This window comes from Scylla paramamosain, chromosome 22 (genome assembly GCF_035594125.1).
Source record: "Scylla paramamosain isolate STU-SP2022 chromosome 22, ASM3559412v1, whole genome shotgun sequence".
In the NCBI taxonomy this organism is placed as follows: domain Eukaryota; kingdom Metazoa; phylum Arthropoda; class Malacostraca; order Decapoda; family Portunidae; genus Scylla; species Scylla paramamosain.
In genome coordinates, this window is record NC_087172.1 from 8,939,928 (window position 1) to 8,966,116 (window position 26,189).

The 26,189-nt window shown below is 36.3% G+C and overlaps 1 protein-coding gene across 2 annotated transcripts in view; it reads right to left on the reverse strand.

The window, feature by feature from the left end:
- Positions 1–26,189, reverse strand: part of LOC135111515 (uncharacterized) — a 716,663-nt gene that overhangs the window by 238,346 nt on the left and 452,128 nt on the right. For both annotated transcript variants that reach the window (XM_064024883.1, XM_064024882.1), the window contains exons 59-64: positions 19,833–20,040; positions 17,810–18,051; positions 9,753–9,916; positions 4,389–4,520; positions 4,118–4,223; positions 3,935–4,006 (exon numbers count right to left, since the gene is read on the reverse strand). In XM_064024883.1, the coding sequence (XP_063880953.1) occupies positions 3,935–4,006; positions 4,118–4,223; positions 4,389–4,520; positions 9,753–9,916; positions 17,810–18,051; positions 19,833–20,040 (924 nt within the window). The remainder of the gene's footprint in view (positions 1–3,934; positions 4,007–4,117; positions 4,224–4,388; positions 4,521–9,752; positions 9,917–17,809; positions 18,052–19,832; positions 20,041–26,189) is intronic.

Here is a 26,189-nt window from a genome sequence, read left to right on the forward strand (position 1 = left end):
TTCTTTCCACTTGTATGTTTGCTATTCCTTTCTGTTGTTCCTCATCTCCCAGTGATGTAAAGACTGTTTCTCTTGTAAATACAGACTTAAAGCTTTTATTCAGTATCTCAGCCATCTCTTGTGTGGTTTCATAAATTTCTCCATTTTTCTTCAGCTTTGTAATGGTATCTCTATGCTTTATTTTTCCATTTACATATCTATAGAAAAGTTTGGGTTCTTCTTTACACTTTCCAACTACATCTCTTTCAAAATTTCTTTCTTCTTCTCTTCTTATTTTAACATAATCATTTCTAGTTGTCCTGTATTCTTCTCTATTTATCTCATTCCATTGTTTCCTCATTTTTTTCCATGTTTCCATTTTTTTCTTCTTTTTTGCCTCTGCACACTTTGCATTAAACCACACTTTCTTATTTTCTTTTACCTTATATCTTGACACATATCTTTCAACACCTTCTCTAAACTTGCTTAAAAACACTTCATATTTTTTCTGCACCTCCATACCTCTTAATAAATTATTCCAATCAAGCTCTCCGTAGAATTTCTTTAACCCTGTAAAGTCTGCCTTAGCAAAATTTTTTCTCTCATTTTTATATTCCTTATTGAATTTTGGCACTTCTTCTTTGATCTCTATCTCCATCTTCACATGATCACTTTTTCCCACTGGACACAAATATTCTATACTTGGTTCATTTTCTGGCTTTTTTGTAAAAACCAAGTCTAGGAGTGATGGTTCATCTTCCCCTCTGTACCTAGTATTTTCTTTCACCCATTGATCCATCGTGTTTACCATCATAGTCTGTAAAAATTCTTCACTCCATGTACTGGCAATCCCTGTCACCTCCATCTCCCCCCAGTTTATCTCCTTGCTATTAAAATCTCCTACTAGTAACACCTTGTTTCTTATCTTTAGCATGTCATCTATACTTTTTATGAACTCGCTTTGCATGTGCTTATAATCATCAGTCCCCCAAGTGTTGGTCTTTGGAGGCATGTATGCAACAATAATTTTTCTGCTTTCTTGTCCTTGGATCTTGATCTCCACACTCAATGTTTCTGACCTCCCTTCACCATATTCCACTGTTTCTATCAAGATGTTTTTTCTTACTAGAATCATCACTCCTCCTCCTCCCTTATTCTTTCTATCTCTTCTCCATGTGTTATATCCTTCTTCTTCAAATTCAACATTAATCTCCCTTGTTAGTTTTGTTTCCGTAATGCATGCCACTTCTGGTTTCTTTTCATGTAAATAATCTCTTAGTTCCCTTTGGCTGGACACTAATCCGTCTATGTTTGTATACATAACTTTAATTTTATTTATTGTGGACCCATTTCTTTTGTGTTCTCTCTTTGTTGTCTTACTTCTTGCCCCGCATTCTTTAACCACCATTTCCTCATTTTCATGTCTATCACTCTCCATATATACCTTTCTGCCTGTTCCTGTGTTCTCTCTTCGTTTTTTGTCTTGGCCTCCTCTTTTAACTCTTTCACCTTGTTTCTTTCCTCCTCATTCATTTCTCTTCTTATATATATATCCTTCATACCCTCTATCTTTCTTAACAAACTCGTTCTTCTCAAGATGTGTTCGGCTGCCGCTTGGGTATTAAGTCTTATTTTCATGGGACGTTTCCCCCCTTCTGAATATTTCCCAATCCTGTACACTTCTTCTATTTGTTTATCCGTTTCATCTCCTTCTTCTACAATTTTCCCAATGATTTCTTTTGCTCTTTGTAATTCTTCTCTTTCTCTTACAACTTTATTTGATATGGTCTTCTCTTTATCCCCAAACACCATCAGGCACATCTTTTTTTGTACCGTATCCCTTACTATGTTATCTTTTTCCTTAATGATTTTCACTACTTTTTTCGCCATCTCTTTATCATGTACTTCTTGCTGTTTTCTTATTATTTCTGTCATATCTATCTTCTCTTGTTCTCTCTCTTCTTTTCAACTTTTCACTTCCTTTTCAACTAAGCCTTTTACTTCACTCTGGATTTTGCCTTCATCTATCCTAACTTCTTTCTTCTCCACCATGCTCCTTAACTTTCCATTTTCTTTTTTGAGTTCTTGTATTTCTTCACTGTACTTTACATTTAAATCCACTATCTTTTCCACTTCCTCTCTCAGTTTCTTGTTTTCCCTTTCTCTTTTTAACTCCCTTCCTTTCAACTCTTCCAGCTCTTTAACAATGTCGTTCGTGTCTTTAAGTCCCCTCTCCTTATCTCCTTTCCATCCTCTGACTAATGTCACCAATCCTCTTATTTCCTCTCTTATATTTTCATTCTCTTCTTCTAATTTCCATAATCTTGCATTTAACTTGCCTACCTGTATATCTTTTTCACTAAATCCTTCAAATTTTGGTGTGCCTCTGGGCGACGGCGACGCGGCGGAGGCCGCCATCACGCTTTGTTTACAACCGATTTGGATTCGGTGTTTTCACCCACAATTTTCACTTCAATTCCATCTCCGATCTTTTTCTACTTCTTCCATAAAAACTCCACCCCACACTGTGCACTTTCCTATACTTTTGTATGGAGCCAGGCTAAGAAAATACCTCGGACCCTGTACCCACAAATAGGCAAGTCTGCACAGCTGCTCCTGACACGTCTGCTCTCAACGTGTGTGTGTGTGTGTGTGTGTGTGTGTGTGTGTGTGTGTGTGTGTGTGTGTGTGTGTGTGTGTGTGTGTGTGTGTGTGTGTGTGTTTGTGAGGCCCATACCTCTGTCCACACTGATGTAAAAAGTGGCTGTGACTGTTTAAGATTGTTTGTTTTCATTATATGTGAATTAACCTCCACTCTTGGCTTAGCTACACTTGCCCATGTACTGTAAATTTATAAATGTAACCATCGGGGTTTGCTAGAGTACCAATTCAAAAGAAAACCAGGTGATATTGCAGCTACTTGGTGGATGGAAGGGCAAGTAGGACAAGAGGCAGAGCATCATAGTATGTATGTATGCCTGTTTACATGCACCTCATTGAGGGCCATACTTGAGTACTGAAATCTTTATGGAAACATTGCAACAACTTGGGGTTCAACATTCATGTCCTCAGCAGTTAATTAGTAACAATGCTACTAACTTATTTGGTCTACCCAACATTACAAGAAATGTTAAGTCATCCACCACAACAACAGACTCTACAACAAAGAAAATGCTCATGGTCATTTATTTCAATGGATTAATAGCAATGTGAAAAAACTGTCTTAGGAAGAGACTCCACAGGACAAAATTAAGTCTTCAACTTAACTTTATTTACTGAAATGGAGAAATAAGTTAATGACTGTCTTCTTAGTTGCCTAATTGACTTCTCATATAATGAAAGAAAGACTGATTTTATCCCCTCATTGAATATTAGAGATGAAATGCAAGATAATACAGCAGACAACCCTGCTGAACATCTAAGATAGAATTTCTATATCCTAAATAAAATATTATAAAAACTGGAACACTGGAATAATGACAGTTTCTTTAGCTTTAAAGAGAAATTTTATGAAATTCAAAGACTTGGAAATCACTGCCCTTTCAAGATGGGTGATACAGTTATCATAAAAGTGTGACATTCCCCATTCCCAATGATTCCTTTGGAAAATTACATCATTGACCACAGGCAACCAAAAGACTGTAAGGTCAAGGAGATTCTATTAGGATGTAAAAAAATACAGCAGAAAGGAAATAAAGCAATTACCTATGAGTTATCTTAAGATTTAAGGTGATTTTATGGAAGCATCTTGTCAGACCACCAGTACATTAGCTAGATCTCACCAAAAGGAAACTGAATCAACCTGGAGGAATCTCAAAAGTAAAGTTGTAACACTTGAATCAATCCTCTTCCCACTGCTCTCCACATTGTACAAGTTTTAGATTAATTTCCATAATTACACTGCAAATTAAGACTGACAAAAAAGTGTAATAAAATGTAAAGAAAAATTTATTACCTGGTCATATCTCTCAGCTAACATAATAAACAGGGTCTTCAATTTTTCTTTGAGGCCAGGTCCTTCCACATCCTGCAAAAAAAAAAAAAAAAAGAAAAAAGAAAAAAAAAATTTTTGGTGGTGGGAGACAATAAAAAAAATTATCAGATAATTATTTCATTTAAGACTGGAAAAGAGACTTACAGAAAAGACACCTTGAATGAAGTCTTGAAGCTTTCTCAAAAATCTACTAAGCTGGCCCTTTAACTCCCCTCTAGCCAACTTTGTTTTTAGCTCCTGGAACAGAGGGCTGAAAAACATTTCAGCCCACAATTTAAAACTAATTACACACACACATGACTGTTATATATGGTAAAATTTGAAATAAACACTATTAAAAAGCAGACTGTAATCAATGAATAGTTCAAATTTTAAATAATTTCAGTAAAAAAAATTAAATAAGACAAAAACACACATTTCCTGTAGAGACTGTAGGATGGTAGGAATGACAAATTGAACAGACTCTCGAACCCTCAGTTCCATGGCAGTTGAGTTGATGCTATTGTAGAGCTGCCACATATCAGAGACAAACTCCTCTGATTCATCTCTGTAGTATAAATTAAGTGTAAAGTATGAATGACACAATGTAGTAAGATTAAGCTAAATTACATGTTTATAAAATTTCACAAGACAACTGAGACATGCTTAACAGAACTATCTTACACAAAAATCATCATCCAGAGTATGTACAAGTAAAGGCTTTCTATTTATATGGTTCATTAACATTCCTACAAGGAGGAGAGGCCAATTTGCCAAAACACACACACACACACACACACACACAAACACACACACACACAGTGAAGGGTGCAGAGGCACAGCTGTAAGAGAGGGAGGGACATGGACAGTGGCATACACTAATGTGGATGGTTTAGTTTCAGTGATGGATGAAGTAAATGAATTTATAAAAGCAAAACATTAGAAGTGAGAAAGGCCACAGGACCGGATGGAGTGTCGGGATGGGTAATAAAAGGATGCAGTAACCAGCTTAGTGATAAATTACATACCATCATATGTACCTCTATTAATGAAGAAATAGTTCCACAGGATTGGAAAAGGGCAAACATTGTACCCATATTTAAAGGAGGAGACACACAAGACCCACTAAATTATAGACCGGTTTTGCTGACAGGTGTGGTTGCAAAAAATATGTGAAAGGATAATAAAGAACAAATGGACCAAGTTTTTTGGAAGAAAAGGACATTCTCACAACTTGTCAATTTGGCTTTAGAAAAGGGAGATCTTGTGTCACTAATTTATTATGCTATTATTCAAGAGTAATTGATATCATACACAAGAGAGATGGCTGGGGAGACTGAATTTATTTAGATTTAAGAAATGCCTTTGATAAAGTGCCGCATAATAGACTGCTGTGGAAGCTGGAAAAGATAGGTGGTGTAAATGGAAAAATGCTGAAATGGATGGACGATTCCTTTAAAACAGAGAGATGCAAACAGTAATTAGGGACCAGACATCAGTGTGGAGCTTAGTATTAAGTGGGGTCCCCCAAGGGTCAGTGTTGGCACCAATAATGTTTGTAGTGTACATAAATGATATGGTGGAGAATGTATCCAGCTATGTGAGTCTTTTTGCTGACAATGCAAAACTTATGAGAAGAGTGAAGGGAATGGAAGATTATGAAGAATTACAAAGAGATATAGACAAGGTGTGAGAGTGGAGCAACAGATGGCAAATGTAATTTAAATCTGGTAAGTGTAAAAAGATAGAATTTGGAAAAAGTAACAGAAGGTGTAGCTATAACTATAAGATGGGAAATGAAACAATAAATAAGACAACAAGAGAAAAAGATCTGGGAGTGATTTTCTCAGAGAATTTATCACCAGAAAAACATATTAACAAGATAACAGGTGAAACTCTCAGCCTTCTAAGAAACATAAGAGTTGCCTTTGCTTATCTGGATATAGAAATGATGAAAATAATCACCACAATGATACAATCAAGATTAGAATACGAAGCAGTAATTTGGTCACCACATGAAAAAAAGCACATAAGAAAGTTGGAAGGAATACAGAGAGCAGCAACAAAGATGGTAACAGAATTGCAAGATTTGTCATATGAGGAGTGACTAGCTAGAATGCAGCTCTCAACCTCAGAAAAGAGACAAAAGAGAGGTGACTTGATTGCTTTGTACAGATTGCTGAGTGGGATGGAAAAACTAGATAGGGAACATCTCTTTATAATGAACAAAAGAGAAACAAGAGAACACGGAAGAAAACTAAAAGTAACCACCTGCAGAAGGGACATAAAGAAGTTTAGCTTCCCTCATAGAAGCATAGAGGCATGGAATGGATTGAAAGGGGAAGTGGTGTGTGCTACAAATATTCATGACTTTAAGGAAAAGTTGGATAAAAGCAGTTATGGAGATGGGGCAATAAGAGCTTAGCTCCTCTCCCGCATGTCACAACTAGTTAAATACACGCACACACGCACACACACACACACACACACATATGCACAGCTGTAGGAGAGGAAGGGACATGGACAGTGGCATACACTAATGTGATGGATGAAGTGAATGAATTTATAAAAGCAAATGAACCAGGCATCATGGCAATGGTAGAAACTAAACTAAGAGATTCAGAAACACCAAATTTAGGAGGGGGAAAGTACAATATGTGGATAAGAAACAGATGTGGAAAAGGAGGAGGTGGAGTGATGATGCTCGTTAAAAAGGGTATCAGGGTGGAGAGTGTGGAAAAGGTAGAAGGCTTGGTGGAAGGCCTAAACTTACAACTAGTAAATGGAAGAATAGGATTACAATATGTCACAGTGGTGTATATCCCACCAAAAACAAAAACCTGAAATAAACAAGAGCATGAACAGTTGCTGAGTGAGACAAAAGAATGGCTTGTAAAGAAAATTAAAGAAAACAAAAAAATTGTTATAATGGGAGATTTTAATTGCAAAGAGATAAATTGGGAGGAGTGGAACACAAGAGGAGGAGAAGACTCATGGGGAGATAAGGTTCTGAAACTGGCAATGAACAATATTATGACACAGTGGTTTGAGGAAAACACTAGATACAGAGGAGGAGAGGAGCCATCAAGACTTGATTTGGTATTATCAAAAGAAACAGATATTATAAAAGACATGGACTATAGTTGTCCATTAGGAAAAAGCGACCATGTCATGATAAGGTTTTGTATTAAGGAAAAAAGAGAGGAAAGTAGATGTGAAGATTATAAAAGTCAAAGGTTTAATTATGATAAGTCAAATTTTGAACAAATGAGGAAATACTTTAGTGAAGCAGACTGGAGTACACTTATCACAGACAGTAATGTGCAAAAGAAGTGGGAAGCTTTCATCAATATTTATGAAGAGGAAGTGAAAAGATATGTACCAAAAGTAGAGACAAAGAGAAGATATAACAATGACTGGTATAATAGAAGATGTGAAATAGCTAGGGAGGAGAGGGAAACAGCATGGAATAGATGGCGGAGGAAAAATACACAGGAGCTATGGCAAAACTACACAACTACAAGAAATGAATATATAAGGGTTATTAGAGAAGAAAGGAAAAATTATGAGAAAGATGTTATGGACAAATGTAAAGAGGAACAAAAACTATTCTTCAGATATGTGAACAGCAAAATGAAAAATAGAGAAGAAATAAGCAGATTGAAGGTGAATGGTCAAATGTGTGATGATCCAGCAGAACTGGCAGAAATAAAGAACAGGAGTTTTCATTCAGTATTCACAAAAGAGAAAATATTTGTGTGGTAGAGTGAGATGAGTGAAGAAATGGGTCTGGGGGAAATCCAAGTGACTGAAGAGGATGTCCAGAAACAGATGGAGAGACTAGATGTTAGGAAGACCCCTGGACCTGATGGAGTGTCAGGATAGATACTAAAAGAGTGCAATCAGCAGCTGACATGGGTAATACATAATATTATCGAAAGCGCCCTAATTGAAAGCAGAGTCCCAATTGAATGGAAGAGAGCCAACATAGTGCCAATCTACAAAGGTGGTAGTAAAGAGGAGCTCTTAAACTATAGACCTGTGTCTCTAACAAGTGTGGTGTGCAAAATGTGTGAAAGATTGGTGAAGGATAAATGGATGCAGTACCTAGAAGGAAATTAAATGATAATAAAGCAAAAATTTGGATTTAGAAGAGGGAGATTGTGTGTTACAAGCTTACTGAGTTTTTACTCTAGGATGATGGATATAATGCAAGAAAGAAATGGATGCGCTGATTGTGTTTATCTAGACCTGAAGAAGGCCTTTGATAAAGTGCCGCACAGAAAATTGCTGTGGAAGTTGAAGTATAATGGTGGGCTAAGGGGGGGCCTGCTGAGATGGATGGAAAATTTCTTGACAAACAGAGAAATGAGAACAGTGGTGAAAGATCAAAAATCATCATGGAGGGAAGTCATAAGTGGAGTACCCCAAGGCTCAGTACTTGCACCAATCATGTTTACAGCCTATATAAATGATATGACGGAGAATGTGAACAGCTACATGAGCCTTTTTGCGGATGATGCAAAGTTGCTGAAGAAAGTTGAGAGTGCAGAAGACTGTGAAACAGTCTTCTGGTCAGGAAGATTATCATGTCACTGATAAGACCTAGACTAGAATATGCAGCAGTAGTGTGGTCGCCATACAAGAAAAGGATATAAGGAGGTTTGAGAGAGTTCAGAGAGCAGCTACAAAGATGGTACCAAGTATTAGGGACCTGTCATATGAAGAGAGACTGGAAAGGATACATCTACCAATGTTGGAAAAGAGAAGAGAAAGGGGAGACTTGATTGCGATATATAAAGCATATGAGGGAGTAGAGGAGGTGGACCGGAGCGACTTAATGGTCTGGGATACACGGGACACTAGAGGACATGGGAAGAGGCTGAAGAGGAGTGCTTGTAGAAGAGACGTCAAAAAGTATAGTTTCCCATGTAGAAGTAGTGTGGTCGCCATACAAGAAAAAGGATATAAGGAAGTTGGAGAGAGTTCAGAGAGCAGCTACAAAGATGGTACCAAGTATCAGGGACTTGTCATATGAAGAGAGACTGGAAAAGATACATCTACCAACATTGGAAAAGAGAAGAGAAAGGAGAGACTTGATTGCAATATATAAAGCATATGAAGGAGTAGAGGAAGTGGACTGGAGCGACTTAATAGTCTGGGATACACGGGACACTAGAGGACATGGGAAGAGGCTAAAGAGCAGTGCTTGTAGAAGAGATGTCAAAAAGTATAGTTTCCCATGTAGAAGTATTGATGTATGGAACAGTCTGGATGAGGAGATAGTAAATGCAGAAAGTATACATGGATTCAAGGCTAAGTTGGATATTAAAAGATATGGATGTGGGACAGCATCAACATAGCTCTTTTCCCATAAAGCACAACTAGGTAAATACACACACACACACACACACACACACAGAGAGAGAGAGAGAGAGAGAGAGAGAGAGAGAGAGAGAGAGAGAGAGAGAGAGAGAGAGAGAGAGAGAGAGAGAGAGAGAGAGAGAGAGAGAGAGAGAGAGAGAGAGAGAGAGAGAGAGAGAGAATCAGGACATTTCTCACTAGAAAATCATGTATAACAGATTAAATAGCTATAGAATGCATTATAATAAACTATCCACTTACATAACCTCCTGTGTCTTGCTCATCGATATTTTAGTTTTTACTTTCTCTAACCTTTCTCTTTCTTTCTCTTTCTCTTTTCTTTCTCTTTCTTTCTTTTACTTTCTCTATCTTCCCACCCACTTTATAGTCTAATAGTCTACAAGATATCCTTGTTTCATAATATATTGAAACTTACTTGAAGTCAATGATGATGGGTTTAGTATGTTGCACCAAGTCTTCCACTATTGGTTTGGCCCTAGAAAGGCATTCTTCCCCTATCTTTTTAAGCATTGCTTGAAGCCATTCTTCTGCATTCCTTCTTAAATCATGTGAAGCACCAATGAACTCACCAATTTCATTCTGTCAATACAAAACATTTCATATATATATATATATATATATATATATATATATATATATATATATATATATATATATATATATATATATATATATATATATATGCTTGGGTAATCAATATTGTGCAGGAGAGAGACGGATGGGTGGATGGTGTATATCTAGACTTGAAGAAAGTGTTTGCCAAAGTAGCACACCAAAGATTGCTATGGAACATAAAAAATATGTAAAAATTGGAGGAAGACTGGTGAAGTGGATGGAAGATTATCTGGATGACAGAGATAAGAACAGTAATACAAGACCTTGGCTGAAAATAACTACTGGTGTCCCACACTGGTCAGTGTTGGGACTGATAATGTTTGTAATATATATGAATGACATAAATGAAGAAATATGGTTATATGAACTTATTTGCAGATGATGCTAAACTGATGAGAAGGGTAGAAAATGTAAATGACTGTATAATACTGTGAGATGATTTAAATAAGATAAACAGATGGAGTAAATCTTGGCAAATGGAATTCAATTTAAGTAAATGTAAAGTAATGGAGTTTAGTAAGAGTAAGAATAGAATACAGTATCATTATGAGATGGATGGTGTGAAGTTACAGAAATCAAAAGAGGAAGTGGATTTGGGAGTAACAGTTACTGAAAATTTGACTCTGGACAAACACATTGATAAAATTACTGGAGAGACAATAAATTTGTTGAAAGAATAAGAATGGCATTCACATATTTAGATGAAGGAATGATAAAAAAGTTCTTGATTTCCATGATAAGACTAAGATTGGAATTTGCAGCAGTGGTGTGGTCTCATCATATAAAGAGGAATATTATAAAATTTGAAAGAGTACAAAGAGCAGTCACTAAGATGGTTCCGGAGTTGAGTAAGTCGACCTATGAAGAGAGATTAAGAATGTTGAAAATTCCTACCCTTGAAAACAGGAGAGAGAGAGAGAGAGGGGATTTAATAAACATCTACAGAATGATAAATGGTATGGAAAATGTGAACAAAGAATGTTTTATAAATTTAGACACACAGAGTACAAAGGGACACAGTAAGAAGTTGAAGAAAGTTATTGAAGAAAGTTAACAGTAGAAGAGACACCAAAAAGTATAGTTTTCCTCACATAAGTGTGAACAAATGGAATGAGCTCAGTAAAGATGTTGTCAATGTTGTAACTGTCCATGCTTTTAAGACCAAACTGGATAGATATGAAGACAGGATACTATGAGATTACTTCCCTCCTGTATACCACAACTAGATAAATACACACACACACACACACACACACACACACACACACACACACACATGGCAGCAGTGGAGCTGACAGGACATTTCCTAGTGCTCTACATATAGAAGGAAGGAATAACACAAATTGCTCATGGTGGAACAAGTTATGATATGAACACCAAGGAATACCTAGGTGGTAAATAGGGAGGGGAGAAACAGTATTTGAGTATAGTTATCCTGTCTCTAAGAAAGTTTAATTGGTTTGTTTACACTTTGGACAAAATGGCGGAGGGTGGCACCCCAAAAGAACGGGAGTCCTTTGAAGGTTTTACTGGTCAGGAAAGAGAACTAAATAATAGATTGCAGTGTAGAAAAATTTTATACATGGAAGAAATGATGGACAAGTTATTGAAGAGAATAAAAACATTAGAGGCACACCAGAAGGAGACAGGTGAGGATTTGGTGATGGAGATGGCAGATAAAAATGAGAAGTTATAGGTGGAAAATGACTGTTTAAAGAAACAAAGAAAGGAAAAAGTAAAAACTGTTCAGAAAGGTAATGAGGATATGAAGGCAAGTGTAAAGGATGTGGAAATGAGGCAAAATAAATGGCTAAATGAATGTAAATTTGAAGAAGATTTACTAAAGAAAATAATAGAACAACAAAATGAGAAACAAAACCTGAGACAAGTGGTAAATGTTATTAAAGAAGAGAAAAAGTTAGTGAGAGACACTATAGAAAAATATAAGCAAGAAATTGTATTTGGTTTAAAGGAAGAGAAAATAGTAAGTAGAATTCAAAGAAAGGAAAAGGAAAAGAAAATGATCAATAAGTTACTGAAGAAAGTGACAGGTGAAGATAGTCAGGTAGTAAAGCAAGTGGAAGAGTTTTATAGAATTAGGAAATATGAAGAAAAAATGAGATCCATAAGAATAAGGTTTGCAACACAGGTACAAGCAGAAGAAGTAATTAATGAGTCTTGGAGATGAAGAATATAAGAATGTATGGATAAAAAAGGGATATGGATGAGACTGAAAAGTTCAAGCAAAAGGAGCTGGTAAATGAGGCTAAACAAAAAAAACGAACAACGAATGGAGGAGGAAAAGAAGTTTTCTGGAGAGTAAGACATATGAGAGTAAAAAAATGGTACATCAAAGTTATGATATATAAATGTAAATGGATTAATGCCAACTAAAATGGAATTAAATGAGTTATTAAGCAGAACCACACTGGATGTTGTTGTATTATGTGAGACAAAATGGAAAAATGAATGGGGAACTCCTGACATTGGTGATGATAAATATGATTTATGGATGAAAAATAGAAGTGACAAGAGAGGAGGAGTGACAATTCTGACTAAAAAATGTGTCAAAGTGGAGAAGGTAATAAAAAGTGAAGACAAGTCTGAAATTTTACAGTTGATGATTAGAAGTGGAAATGGAAGGATAATAAATTACACAGGAATGTATGTGCCACCTATCACCAATGCTTGCCGAAAAGAAGAGCATGAAGAGATGTTAGTAGATGTGTTAAAAGGTCTTGAAGTACTGATATAGTTTTGTTGGTGATTTTAACTGTAAGGAGATAAATTGGGAGACATAGACAACTACTGAAAGTGAGAGCTCATGGAGTAATAGACTACTGAACTGGGTGGTGGAAAATGTGATGACTCGATGGGTTGATTGTGATACTAGATTTAGTGGAAGAGATAAACCATCAAGACTTGATTTAGTGTTTACCAAGGACATAGAAATTTTTGAAACTATACACTATGGTAGCCCTCTAGGTAAAAGTGATCATGTGTTGATGGAATTTAATTTGAAAAATGAAAATGTAATCATTAATGAAAATTATAAGGTAAGAAGATTTAAATACAGTAAAACTGACTTTGAAAAATTAAGAAACTACTTTGTTGCTGTAGACTGGAAAGACATTGAAGATGTAGATGTTCCGGAAAAATGTGATGAATTTATAAGGATATATAATTCTGCTGTGGAGAAATTTGTACCTAAAGGAGAAGTGAGATGTAAAAAGGGTAAAGAATGGTTCAATACAAAATGCAAAGAGGCTAGTAATTGTAAAACAAATGCTTGGAATAGATAAAAAAAGAGGAAAACTGAGAGCAGATAGGAGGAATATACTGATGCTAGAAACAAGTACATTGAGATTATAAGAATAGAGAGAAGAAACTATGAAAGAGATATAATAGACAAGTGTATAAATGAACCCAAACTATTCTTTAGACATATTAATGGGAATATGAAGAAGAAAGAAGGTGTATCAAGATTGAAAGTTGAAAGAAAAATCTATGAGGATGCACAGGACATGGCAGAGGTTATGAAGAATAGTTTCAGATCGGTATTTACTGTGGAAGGGAAGTTTGATGAGGGAAGGGATACGCTGGTGAGGAATACACGAATTATAGTCCCGGTCAGTTATGAAGAAATAATTAAAATGATGGAAGAACTTGAAGTAAATAAAGCAACTGGTCCAAAAGGAGTATCAAACTAGATAATGAAAGAATGTAGAGAACAACTGGCTGATAAAATTCAGTCTAGTGGTGACATCACTATCACAGGGAAGAGTACCAAAAATATTACAAATATTACACCAATATACAAAGGAGGAAATAAGGAAAATCCACTAAATTATAAACCAGTGTCCTTGACTAGTGTTGTAGAAAAATTATGTGAAACAACAATAAAGGAAAGATGGATGGAACACTTGGAAAGAAATAAAGTTTTAGTAAATTGTTAATTTGGATTTAGGAGAGGAAGATCAAGCTCCATGAACTTACTGTCCTTTTATTCAAGGGTAGTCAATATTGTGCAGGAGAGAGAGAGATGGATGGGTGGATGGTGTCTACTTAGACTTGAAGAAGGCATTTGACAAAGTACCACACCGAAGATTGCTATGTAAGATAAAAAAAAATTATGAAAAAATTGGAGGAAGACTGCTGGAGTGAATGGAGGATTATCTGGATGATAGAGAGATGAGAACTGTAATACAAGACCAAAATTCATCTTGGCTGAAAGTAACTAGTGGTGTCCCACAGGGGTCAGTGTTGGAACCAATAATGTTTGTAATATATGTGAATGACATAAATAGAGAAATATAGTTATGTGAACTTATTTGCAGATGATGCTAAGCTGATGAGAAGGGTAAAAAATGTAAATGACTGTATGGTACAGCAAGATGATTTAAACAACATAAATAGATGGAGTAAATCTTAGCAAATGGAAATCAATTTAAGTAAATGTAGAGTAATGGAGTTTGGTAAGAGTAAGAAAAGAATACAATATCATTATGAGATGGAAGGTGTAAAGTTAAAGAAGTCAAAAGAGGAAGTGAATTTGGGAGTAATAGTTACTGAAAATTTGACTCCGGACAGACACATTGATAAAATTACTGGAGAGACGATGAATTTGTTAAAAAGTGTAAGAATGTCATTCTCATATTTGGATAAAGAAATGATAAAAAGTTGTTGATTTCCATGATAAGACCAAGATTGGAATATGCGGCAGTGGTGTGGTCTCCTCATACAAAGAGGAATATTATAAAATTAGAAAAAGTACAAAGAGCAGTCACTAAGATGGTTCTGGAGTTCAGTAAATTCCTACCCTTGAAAATGGGAGAGAGGGAGGAAATTTAATAAACATATATAGAATGATAAATCATATGGAAAATATGGACAAAGAAGGTTTTATAAATTTAGACACACAGAGTACAACGGGAAACAAAAAGAAGTTGAAGAAAATTAACTGTAGAAGAGACATTAAAAAGTATAGTTTTCCTCACAGAAGTGTGAACAAATGAAATGAACTTAGTGAAGATGATGTAAATGCCAAAATTATCAGTGCATTTAAGACCAAACTAGATAGATAGAGAGACAAAATGCTATGAGATTACTCCCCTCCTGTAAACCACAACTAGGTAAATACACACACACACACACACACACACACACACACACTTGTACTTCCATTAAGGTCTCTTTTTACTTTTCTTATTTCCAGTATGTGACATTTTCTGGCATTAAATTCTACTTTCCATCTTTGGCTCCATGCATGTATCTTGCTAATATCCTTTTGTAACCCCTTGCAGTCATTTTCATCCTTTATTATTTTCACTGTTTTTGCATCATCAGCAAACAGGTTTATATAACTATTTAGATTCTCTCTCATATCAGTTATATATATTTGAAACATAATGTGTTGGCACCTATTATGTTTCAACACCCATCTCATCCATTTCTAAAGCTGAACACTTCACTCAAACCTTTGCCAAAAATTCAACCTTGGATGATTCAGAGCTTGTTCTTCCCTCTCCTCCACCCTCTGACTACTTCATGCTACTGATTAAAATCCTTCAGTGATGTTTTCCATGCCCTCACTGGGCTAAACTCTCTCGAAAGGCTTATGGACCTGATGGGGTCCCTCCTATTGTTCTCCAAAATTGTACCTCATGCCTAGTCATACTCTTTCAACTCTATTAATATCTACCTTTCCCTCTTTCTGGAAGTTTGCCTACCTCCAGCCTCTTCCTAAAAATAGTGACTTCTAATCCCTCCTACTACCATCCCATTGTTTTAATTTCCTACCTATCTAAACTTTTTGAACCTATCCTCACTTCACAACCTTCTATTTGACCACTAGTATGGGTTCCATCAAGGCTGCTCTACCAGTGATATTTTGGCTTTCCTTGCTTAGCTTTGGTCATCCTCTTTTAGAGATTTTGGTGAAACTTTTGCTGTTGCCTTAGACATATCAAAACCTTTTTATAGTCTGGCACAAAGCTTTGATTTCCAAACTACCCTTCTATGGCTTTTATCCTTTTCTCTCTGTAATTTTATCTCAAGTTTCTTGTTAGACTGTCTATTGCTGCTGTGATAGATGGTCATTGTTTTTCTAAATCTATTAACAGTGGTGTTCCTAAGGGTTATGTTCTGTCACCCACTCTCTTCCTATTATTCATCAATGATCTTCGAAACCAAACTTGTTGTCCTATCCACTCCTACGCCGATGATACTACCTGGCACTTTTCCACATCTTTCCATAGACGTCCAACCCTTCAGGAAGTAAACAGTTCAAGAAGGGAAGCCACAGAATGCCTGACTTCTGATCTCTCTAAAATCTCTGATTGGGGGAGAACAAACTTAGTATTGTTCAGTGTTTCAAAAACTCAAATCCTCCATCTATCAACTCAACACAACCTTCCAGACAACTATCCACTCTTCTTCAGTGACACTCAACTGTCCCCCTCTTCTACACTGAACATCCTTGGTTCATCCTTTACTTATAATCTAAACAGGAAACTTCACTTCTCATCTCTAGCTAAAACAGCTTCTATGAAGTTAGGCATTCTGGGTTGTCTCTGCTAGTTTTTCTCACCCTTCCTCAGCTGCTAACTCTGTACAAGGGGCTTATCCATCAATGTATGGAGTATGCTTCACATGTATGGGAGGCTTCCACTCATACCACTATTTTAAACTGGATGGAATATTATCAACTCCTCTCCTCTAACTGAATGTCTTCAGCCTCCTCATTGCCGCAGTATTGCATCTCTTGCTAACTTCTACTGGTATTTTCATGCCAACTGTTCTTCTGATCTTGCTATCTGCATACCTCCCATCCTCCCATGGCCTCACTGCACAAGATTTTCTTTTTTCTCTCATCCCTATTCTGTCCACCTCTCTAATGCAAGAGTCAAACAGTATTCTCAATCATTCTAGTAAATTTTGGGATTCCCTGCCTGCATCTGAATTTCCACCTTCCTATGACTTGAAGTCTTTCAAGAGAGAGATTTCAAGACATTTATCCTGTAATTTTTGACTAGTGCTTTCAACTCTGTATGGGGACCGATATGTCAGCGGATTTTTTTTTTTTTTCTGCAGTTTTGTTGCCCTTGGCTGGTGCCCCTCTTACATAAAAAAAAAATTTGTTATATTAAAATTTTTAAAAAATGCAATTTATAAAAGCTTACACTAATACAAATAATTATACCAGATACAAAAGAAAAACTAACATGAGTAATTATACCAGACTTGAAAGAAAAGTTGCCAGAAAGCTTTTTATCATACAGAACTTCAACAACCAAAAATTGACAACCATCCAATGAACAAGATGATCATCTATGTGATTATGATGACAAAATGCATGAAGAACACCTGTAAAGGTTTTGTGCTGATGGTCCTTGCTTCAGGAAAGGAATAAAGGGATGAGGTGAGAGATAATGTAAAAACTGTCAGTGATAAGAATTTTTACTATTTCATTTTTTTTTTTTTAATGAGTGTGTGTAAACATGTGTCTTTAAATGGGCATTGTTATTATGTTATATCTTTAAAGACATTAAGCCATTCTAAGTTATTCTGAGATAAACAATAAAAATGCAAAAAAAGCTGTCCAACTTAAAGGATACTGAATAAATAAGTGTCTTCTCAGTTTTTTAAAAATCTCAGTGTAGAAATACATGGCTTTAGTGTTAAGTCTTCAGAACAAAGCAAATGTGACACTTGGAAGTCCACTATGTGTGTGTGTGTGTGTGTGTGTGTGTGTGTGTGTGTGTGTGTGTGTGTGTGTGTGTGTGTGTGTACACATAAGGTTAAAATTTACAAAAATCTATAAATGAGACTATAGTTTCAAAAGATGAAACTCCTTACCAAAAATTCTTGCTTGATCTCTGGTCTCCAATCAAACCGAGATGTAAGGAGACGAGAGTTGTTGAGACGGAAATAAAAGTTTGCATCCTGTACCCATAATGGTGGTTGTTCTTGCTCTTGTTGTTCCTGTTGCTGCCATTGCTGGCCGTCATTCACCCAGCTGGGCTGTAAATGTTTCATAGAGAACCTGGCATTGCGAAGGTCTTCCAAGCCACCCTCAACAACCACTTGTTCAGCTATATCTGGTTAAGACAATTTTTTATAAAAATGTGCTAGGAAAAGCCAGGCAAGAAACTACAAAATTATATTTAGATTCCTAAGGATTTTATATTACAGCTGTAATATCTTTCCTGTAAAGTAAAGGATCTCCTATTTTGACAGAATCACACTCACACCAAATATATTCAGATATATTCAGATATACTATACAGCTACAACTATCTCCTGCCACTTGATCTTGCCATTAATAGCTACTACACTAAAGGACAAAATATAGCACCTAACACTTCTTCCTGTCTTAAGGGTTAGTTAATAATCATCAGGATAACATATGTGCAATAATCAATAAATATACATAATGGTGTAAGCACATGCCTACCCCCAGTGCCCACCACATTGTAGTCTTGATGCAGTAAGGATCTAAGAATATAATGGATGTTCCAGGAGAAAAGTCTCAGAAATTAAGATTACATCTCATCAGCATGAGGTTTTGATCTTGATGCAAGTTTTAATACTTCATAAGAATTATGAGAGTCATTACTACTTTACAGAGTGGTCATTTTTCTAATTTGAAAAAAATTGCATATACTTTTCAGATCATGTTACAGAAAATAACATTAATTTAATGGAGCAAACTGAAAATCTATTATAAATTGGGCATCCCTACCCTTGCCTAAAAACTCTTAAGCAAAGTTCCAATTTTAGGTATGTATGAAAAGTGGCAGCCAAAGGTGACTATGGAACCTGATTATGAATAAAATGGTTCTGTTGTTTATCTAATAAGTGAAATAGGGTGACTGTGGACCTGGTCATAGGTCATAAGGTGACTGACCACAGCTATACACCAAAGTGGACTGAGCTCAGTTCCTCTCTGGCCACTACCCACAATGGAAGCTTCCTTTTCCATGTCTGCCACATATCATCATGTGACTTACAGTCATATGAAAGCTTATTTAACAAGAATAATTATTTATAACAGGAAACAGTGAATTGAGGACCTTTAATTCCAATCCCAAGACCACTTGTTTAAATAGCTAAAGCCATCAATGTCAGCTAAGCAACATTCCATTAAATTTGTTCATTTCCAACACACTTATGTGACACAAATGTCACCAGAACCATTTGCATCACCAACAAGGAACTGCAGTGCGACTGTGATGAACCCTCAGAGAGAGAGAGAGAGAGAGAGAGAGAGAGAGAGAGAGAGAGAGAGAGAGAGAGAGAGAGAGAGAGAGAGAGAGAGAGAGAGAGAGAGAGAGAGAGAGAGAGAGAGAGAGAGAGAGAGAGAGAGAGAGAGAGAGAGAGAGAGAGAGAGAGAGAGAGAGAGAGAGGCTGGGATGGGAATGGCAAAGCCATGAGTATTCTCAAATCACTCTAGGCATTACACAAATAGATTAGACAATAACATACAGCTGAATCCCCAAGACAGACACATCTACATGGATATATGGCTAGATACACTACTATCAACAAAAGACCTGCCAAATACTGGTGATGGTTGAATAATATTTTCTTTCTACATGTGCAAAAGAACAAGTATATAGTACTGACCATTGTTTTTTAAATACTTAAAATATCTTGAGACACTTAAAAGCTAGCTGGAATAACTAAAAATATATGTTTTAGGAATGGGTGCAAGGAATAAGGTCACAATATGTAGCATAATTTTTCCTTGCCACATTATCATTTCAAACAATTATATTATATTATAGGTTTCTGTATAGAAAAAAAAAATAATAATAATAATAATTACACTTATCCAATTCCTGTTAACAATCTGATAACTAAAAGGATGTTTACTTACATCTTGGGAAATCTGTCTCATAGGTTGTATTGCTGGTCAGGAGGTTGTCAAATGTTATGGTGATGACCTGATGGGATGGATGAAACTCTACACTTGTCAGAAGAGGTGTCTCCTGTCCAGGATAACTGGTAGTGGAAACAATCCACTGATCTTCTCTCTGTTGCTCCACCTCCACTAGAACATCCACCAACTTTGTCCATGTTTCCAACTTAAAAAAAAGAAAAGTTTATCTATTCATGCTCACAATACTGAAAATCACAATACATGTACAATTATGGCTAAATGATATATGTAAGGTAATCTAGAACTATGGCCTTAATAGGCAGAATTTTCATGTAAATCTGGTAGTCATAGCTAAGTTCTCATACACAAAAATCTGCCTCTCTAACCATCAATCTACATGATATAGCCTTCATTTTATTGAATATCTTTAGATGATCATAGTTCTTGAGTGGAAGCTTTTATAACAAACATTAAAAAAAATTACAGTACTCATAAACTCTCAAATTTAAACTAATTTGTGGGAGACCAGGGCTGAATGAACTAAAAACCCAAATTATCCAATGGTTATCTCTACCCCTTTGCATCTTGATACTGTGGGGCAGGAGTGAAGAAAGGAGAAAGGTGCACTGTTGTGTTTTAGCACTCAAAACACAACATACTCATAGAAATCCTTCTTCTTCTCTATACAAAGTTTATGTAAAATCAGAATAAGAACATAAGAACATAAGAAATAAGGGAAGCTGCAAGAAGCGAACAGGCTTACACGTGGCAGTCCCTGTATGAAATATACTTACCTATTTCCATCTATTATCCCCATCCATAAACCTGTCTAATCTTCTCTTAAAGCTCTCTAGTGTCCTAGCACTAACAACATGATTACTGAGTCTGTTCCACTCATCTACCACTCTATTTGAAAACCAATTTTTTCCTATCTCCTTCCTAAACCTAAATTTTTCAAGCTTGAACCCGTTATTTCTTGTTCTATCCTGGTTGCTGATCCTAAGAATTTTGCCTACAACCCTTTTGTTATAACCCTTATACCACTTAGACTTCTATCAGGTCCCCTCTTAACCTATGTCTCTCTAAAGAATGTAAATTTAACAACTTCAATCTCGCCTCGTAAGGAATACTCCCCATCTCCTGTATCCTTTTAGTCATTCTCCTCTGTACTGATTCTAATAGACCTATATCTTTCCTGTAATGTGGGGACCAGAACTGCACAGCATAGTCTAGATGAGGTCTGACCAGCGCCAAGTATAACTTTAATATTACTTCCGGCCTTCTACTTTTAACACTCCTAAAAATGAATCCTAGTACCCTATTTGCCCTGTTTCTAGTTTCTATGCATTGTTTCCCTAGACAGAGTTCAGACCTAACTATAACTCCTAAATCTTAGAATGCATCATCATATCCAAAAACAGATAGTGTACTATAAGAAAATTCTATTATAAACTTGTTTTTATGCCAATTGTCAATAAAAAAGTGTATAAACTATTTGTTTTCTGATTTGTATTCACCATGTTTATTTTACTTTTTTAATTTATTTTTTTACTTTATCAAGTCTTGAAAATAGTGTTCTAGTTGCAAAGTGACTGTTTAATCCAGTGATGTAAACAAACTCTCATATCTTGAGAGATAAGTGGGAAAATGCAAATGTTTTCTGAAACAGATAGAATGAGAAGATAACACTTCATTGCTGCCTATATCAAGCAAACTTGACAGCCAAATTGTGCCAATGGAAAAAATAAAAGTGATATAATTATTTGAATGAACAACAGCCATTTTTGTTGCTGAGGTGGATGGTCACTATTTTTCTCCTACAGGTATGAACAGTGTATTCCTCAGGGTTCTGTCCTGTCAACTACTCTCTTCCAATTATTCATCAGTGATCTAAACTAAACTTCTTGTCCTATACACTCCTATGCTGATGACACCACCCTGCACTTTTTCATGTCTTTTCATAAAAGTCCAACCCTTCAGGAAGTAAACAGCTCATGCAGGGAAACCAAACAATGCTTGACTTTTGATCTTTCTGAAATTTCTGATTGGGAAAGAGCAAACTTAGTATTGCTCAATGCCTCAAAATATCAATTCCTCCATCTATCAACTTGACACAAACTTCCAGATAACTATCTTCTCTTCTTCAGTGATGCTAAACTGTCCCCTCTCTTCTGCACTGAACATCCTTGGTCTGTTCTTTATTTATAATATAAATTGGATATCTCACATCTCATCTCTAGCTAAAACAGCTTCAATGAAGTTAGGCATTTTGAGTTGTCTCTGCCAGCTGCTAACTCTGTACAAATACATTATCTGTCCATGCATGAAGCATGTTTCATATGTATGAAAGGGGGGTTCCACTCATACCACACTTTTAGACAGAGTAGAATCAAAAGCATTTTGTCTTATCAACTCCTTTCCTCTAACTGATTGTCTTCAACCTTTCTCTCATTACCACAACGTTGTATCTCTTGCTATATTCTACCACTATTTTCATGCTGACTGCTCTTCTAATCTTGCTAACTGCAACACAAGACTTTCTACTTTCTCTCACCCCTCTCCTGTCCATCTCTCTAATGCAAGAATTAACCAGTATTCTTAATTATTCATCTCTTTCTCTGGGAAACATTGGAATTCCCTTCCTGTTTCTGTATTTCCTCCTTCCTATGATTTGAATTCTTCCAAGAGGGAGATTTCATGACACTTATCCTTCAGCATTTATTTTTTGTTTGGCAATCTTTTTGAGAACTGGCACCCAAGTGGGCCTTTTTTTCTAATATTTCTGTGGCCCTTGGCCAGTGGCACCTTGCATTGAAAAAAGTGATGTATTATGCACTGTATAGGAGAAAAAACAATATTTGATATCTGTATGTCATGGACCTCATATTTATGCCCAGAATCATACCAAGTCTGTTTTCCAACAAGCCAATAATTCCTTTATTAATAAAAAGTGTCAGATTTTAACTCTCCTTATGATTTCTGGCACCTAGCCAGATATATCTCAAATAACTTTGCTTCATCATATTTCCCTCTTTTATTTCAACCTGATGGCACCTTTGCCATCTGATCAATTTGAACTCTTCACACAAACCTTTGCTAAAAACTCTACCTTGAATGATTCAGGGCTTGTTCCTTCCTATCCTCCACCCTCCAACTACTTCGTGCTACCCATAAAGATCCTTTGCAGTGATAATTTCCATGCCCTCACTAGTCTTAAGGGGACCAAATGAGTTCATTTTTGTTTTTGTTATTCATGAACCAAAGTGCACCAATTTTTTTTATCAGCTATAAAGTTCCTCTAGATAAGTTATATGTATAACTTTCATTAATTTTTCTTTTTTAAGGAAAATGCAAACAAGGTTTTGATCTTTGCACAGTTTGACAACAGTCTTTCTTGCAACTCTTGAAAACTTCTCACAAGATACTTAGATGGTTTTCTAAGAAAACTATTTGATGGATTTTTTTATTTTTGGCATTGTTGTTAAGAAAAAATCCAAAAATTTTTCATCTGGATATTTCTCTTAAGCTAGAAGAAAAACTAAACACTCAATCAAAATTGTCACATATTTTTTAGGTATTTTAATTCCCTTCCTCATGACATCAGAATAATCAAAATCAGACAGTAAATGGCAGAGAAATATCCCCCAACAGCACAATAAGTTAGTTTTGAGATATGGGGTTTTAAAGTTTAAAAGGACATGCTTTTCTTCCATATATAGCTATGTAATATTAGAATTTTTGAAGTGCCAAGTATTATAATGCATTTGTTCTGAGTCGCACATGATTTTCAGCCATAATTGCAATTGCGTTAACAGATGGCTTGTTTTGTTGGTATCTGGAGTCTCTTAGATGGAACACTGCTCACTTCATTTTTACAATGAGGATGTGCCACACTGATGCATGTGGCCCAGAGACTGGTGGTGAGCATCAAGTCAAGGACTTTTTACATGTTTTGGAACAATGCATGTTGCCAACCAGTGCTTGAAGTTGCTCCACTGAAACTAAAATATTATCTCCAATGAATGATATTTCCTCATCACTCTCAAAAGTTTTTAATGTTCACTAAGAGACTCTCTTGCTAGTGGAAACAATGATGTTGAAGGCAATAGCTGTAATTGTACAGTATTCTCAATCACTCATCCCTTTCTCTGGTAAACTCTAGAACTCCCTGCCTGCTTCTGTTTTTTCACCTTCCTATGAGCTGAATTCCTTCAAAAGGGAGGTTTCAAGACACTTATCCTTCAATTTTTGACTACCGCTTTGGACTTTTTTATGGGACTGGCATTTCAGTGGGCATTTTTTTATTGGATTTTTGTTGCCCTTGGCCAGTGTCCCTCCTACATATGAAAAAAAAAAAAAGCATAGACATAGCAGAAGTAGTCAAGGCAGCAGAGGCAGAAACATAACTTGTATATGGAGTAGGAGGTGAGGTGACAGGAAGGACAGACTGGCTGACGTGCTGTGAGGCTATATACACTCACTCTCACATTGTTGTCTGCTCTTAGCTAATATCTGGTGTGCATTTGCCAGTACCTTAGGATAAGTAAGACTTCCTCTCACCCAACATGGTGAAAAAAGCAAAAAAGCGGTAAGTGAGTGGACAATAAGCGGGCATAAAAGTTGGTGAAAGAGACAGTATCACTTGTTCCCTCCCTCTCTCTAAGTGTGTACAACATGCCAAGCCATGAGAGGAAACTTCCATACACCACCATAAAGAAAACTGTTCCTCATATACTCTATTGGTATTTTTAATTAATATTTTTTTACAAAAATCTCCCACCTACATTGACCTTGACTGAGCGACTGAGTGTGAGTGGGGGTGGGACGTTTAAATGGGTATTTATGCATTAATTAAAGATGGAAGACAAATTATCATGCATGCATCGTGAAGCACTAGGCCTAGGGATGCCATGAGATGATTTACACATTTTTTTATTTTTTTATTTTTTTTTTCAGATTTTCAACTAGTTCGGTCCCCTTAATCCTTGGAAGGCTCATGAACCTGATGAGGTCCTTCCTATTTTTCTCCAAAACTGTGCTTCCATGCTTGTGTCCTGCCTAGTCAACTCTTCCAACTCTGTCCATCAACATTTACCTTTTCTTCTTGCTATAAGTTTGCCTACCTCCAGCCTGTTCCTAAAAAGGGATCACTCTAATCCCTCAAACAACCATTCTGTTACTTTAATTTCCTGCCTCCCTAGAATTTTTTAATCTATCCTCAACAGGAAGATTCTTAAACATCTATCACTTCACAACCTTCTATCTGATCGCTAGTGTGGGTTCCATTGAGGCAATTCTACTGATCTTCTGGCCTTCCTTATTGAGTACTGGTCATCCTCTTTTAGGGATTTTGGTGAATTGCTTTTGCCTTAGACAAAAGCATTTGATAGAGTTTGGCACAAAGTTTTGATTTCCAAACAATCCTCCTTTGGCTTCTATCCTTCTCTCTCTGTGACTTCAACTCAAGTTTCCTCTCAGACCATTCTATTCCTGCTGTGCACTTTCTTCCAATTATTCATCAATGATTTTCTAAATCAAACTTCTTGTCCTATCCATTCTTATACTTATGATACCAGCCAGCACTTTTCCACGTCTTTTTGTAGACATCCAACCCTCCAGGAAGTTCACACAGGGAAGCCACACAGCACCTGACTTTTGATCTCACTAAAATTTCTGACTGAGACAGAGCAAACTTAGTATTGTTCAATGCCTCAAAAACTGAATTCCTCCATCTATCAACTCAACACAACTTTCCAGATAACTGTCCCGTCTTCTTCAGAGACACTCAGCTGTCCCCTTCTTCTATATTGAGCATCCTTGATCTGTCTTTTACTTATAGTCTAAACTGGAAACTTCACATCTCATCTCTAGCTAAAATAGCTTTTATGAAGTTACGTGTCCTGAGTTGTCTCTGCCAGCTGCCAACTCTGTACAGGGATCTTATCCATTCATGTATGGATTCATGTATGGCTTCACATGTATTGGGGGATTCCATTTATACCACTCTTTTAGACAAATTGGAATCAAAAGCTTTCATCTTATCAACTTCTCTCCTCTAACTGACTGTCTTTAGCCTCTCTCTCATTGCCATTATGTTGCATCTCTTACTATCTTCTACTGTTATTTTCATGCTAACTGCTCTTCTGATCTTGATAAATGCATGCCTCCTCTCCTCCCACGACCTCTCTGCACAAGACTTTCTTCTTTCTCTCATCCCTATTCTGTCCACCTATCTAATGCAAGAGTAACCAGTATTCTCAATCATTCATCCCTTTCTCTGGTAAGCTTTGGAATTCCCTGTCAGGTTCTGTATTTCTTCCTTCCTATGACTTGAACTCTTTCAAGAAAGAAGTT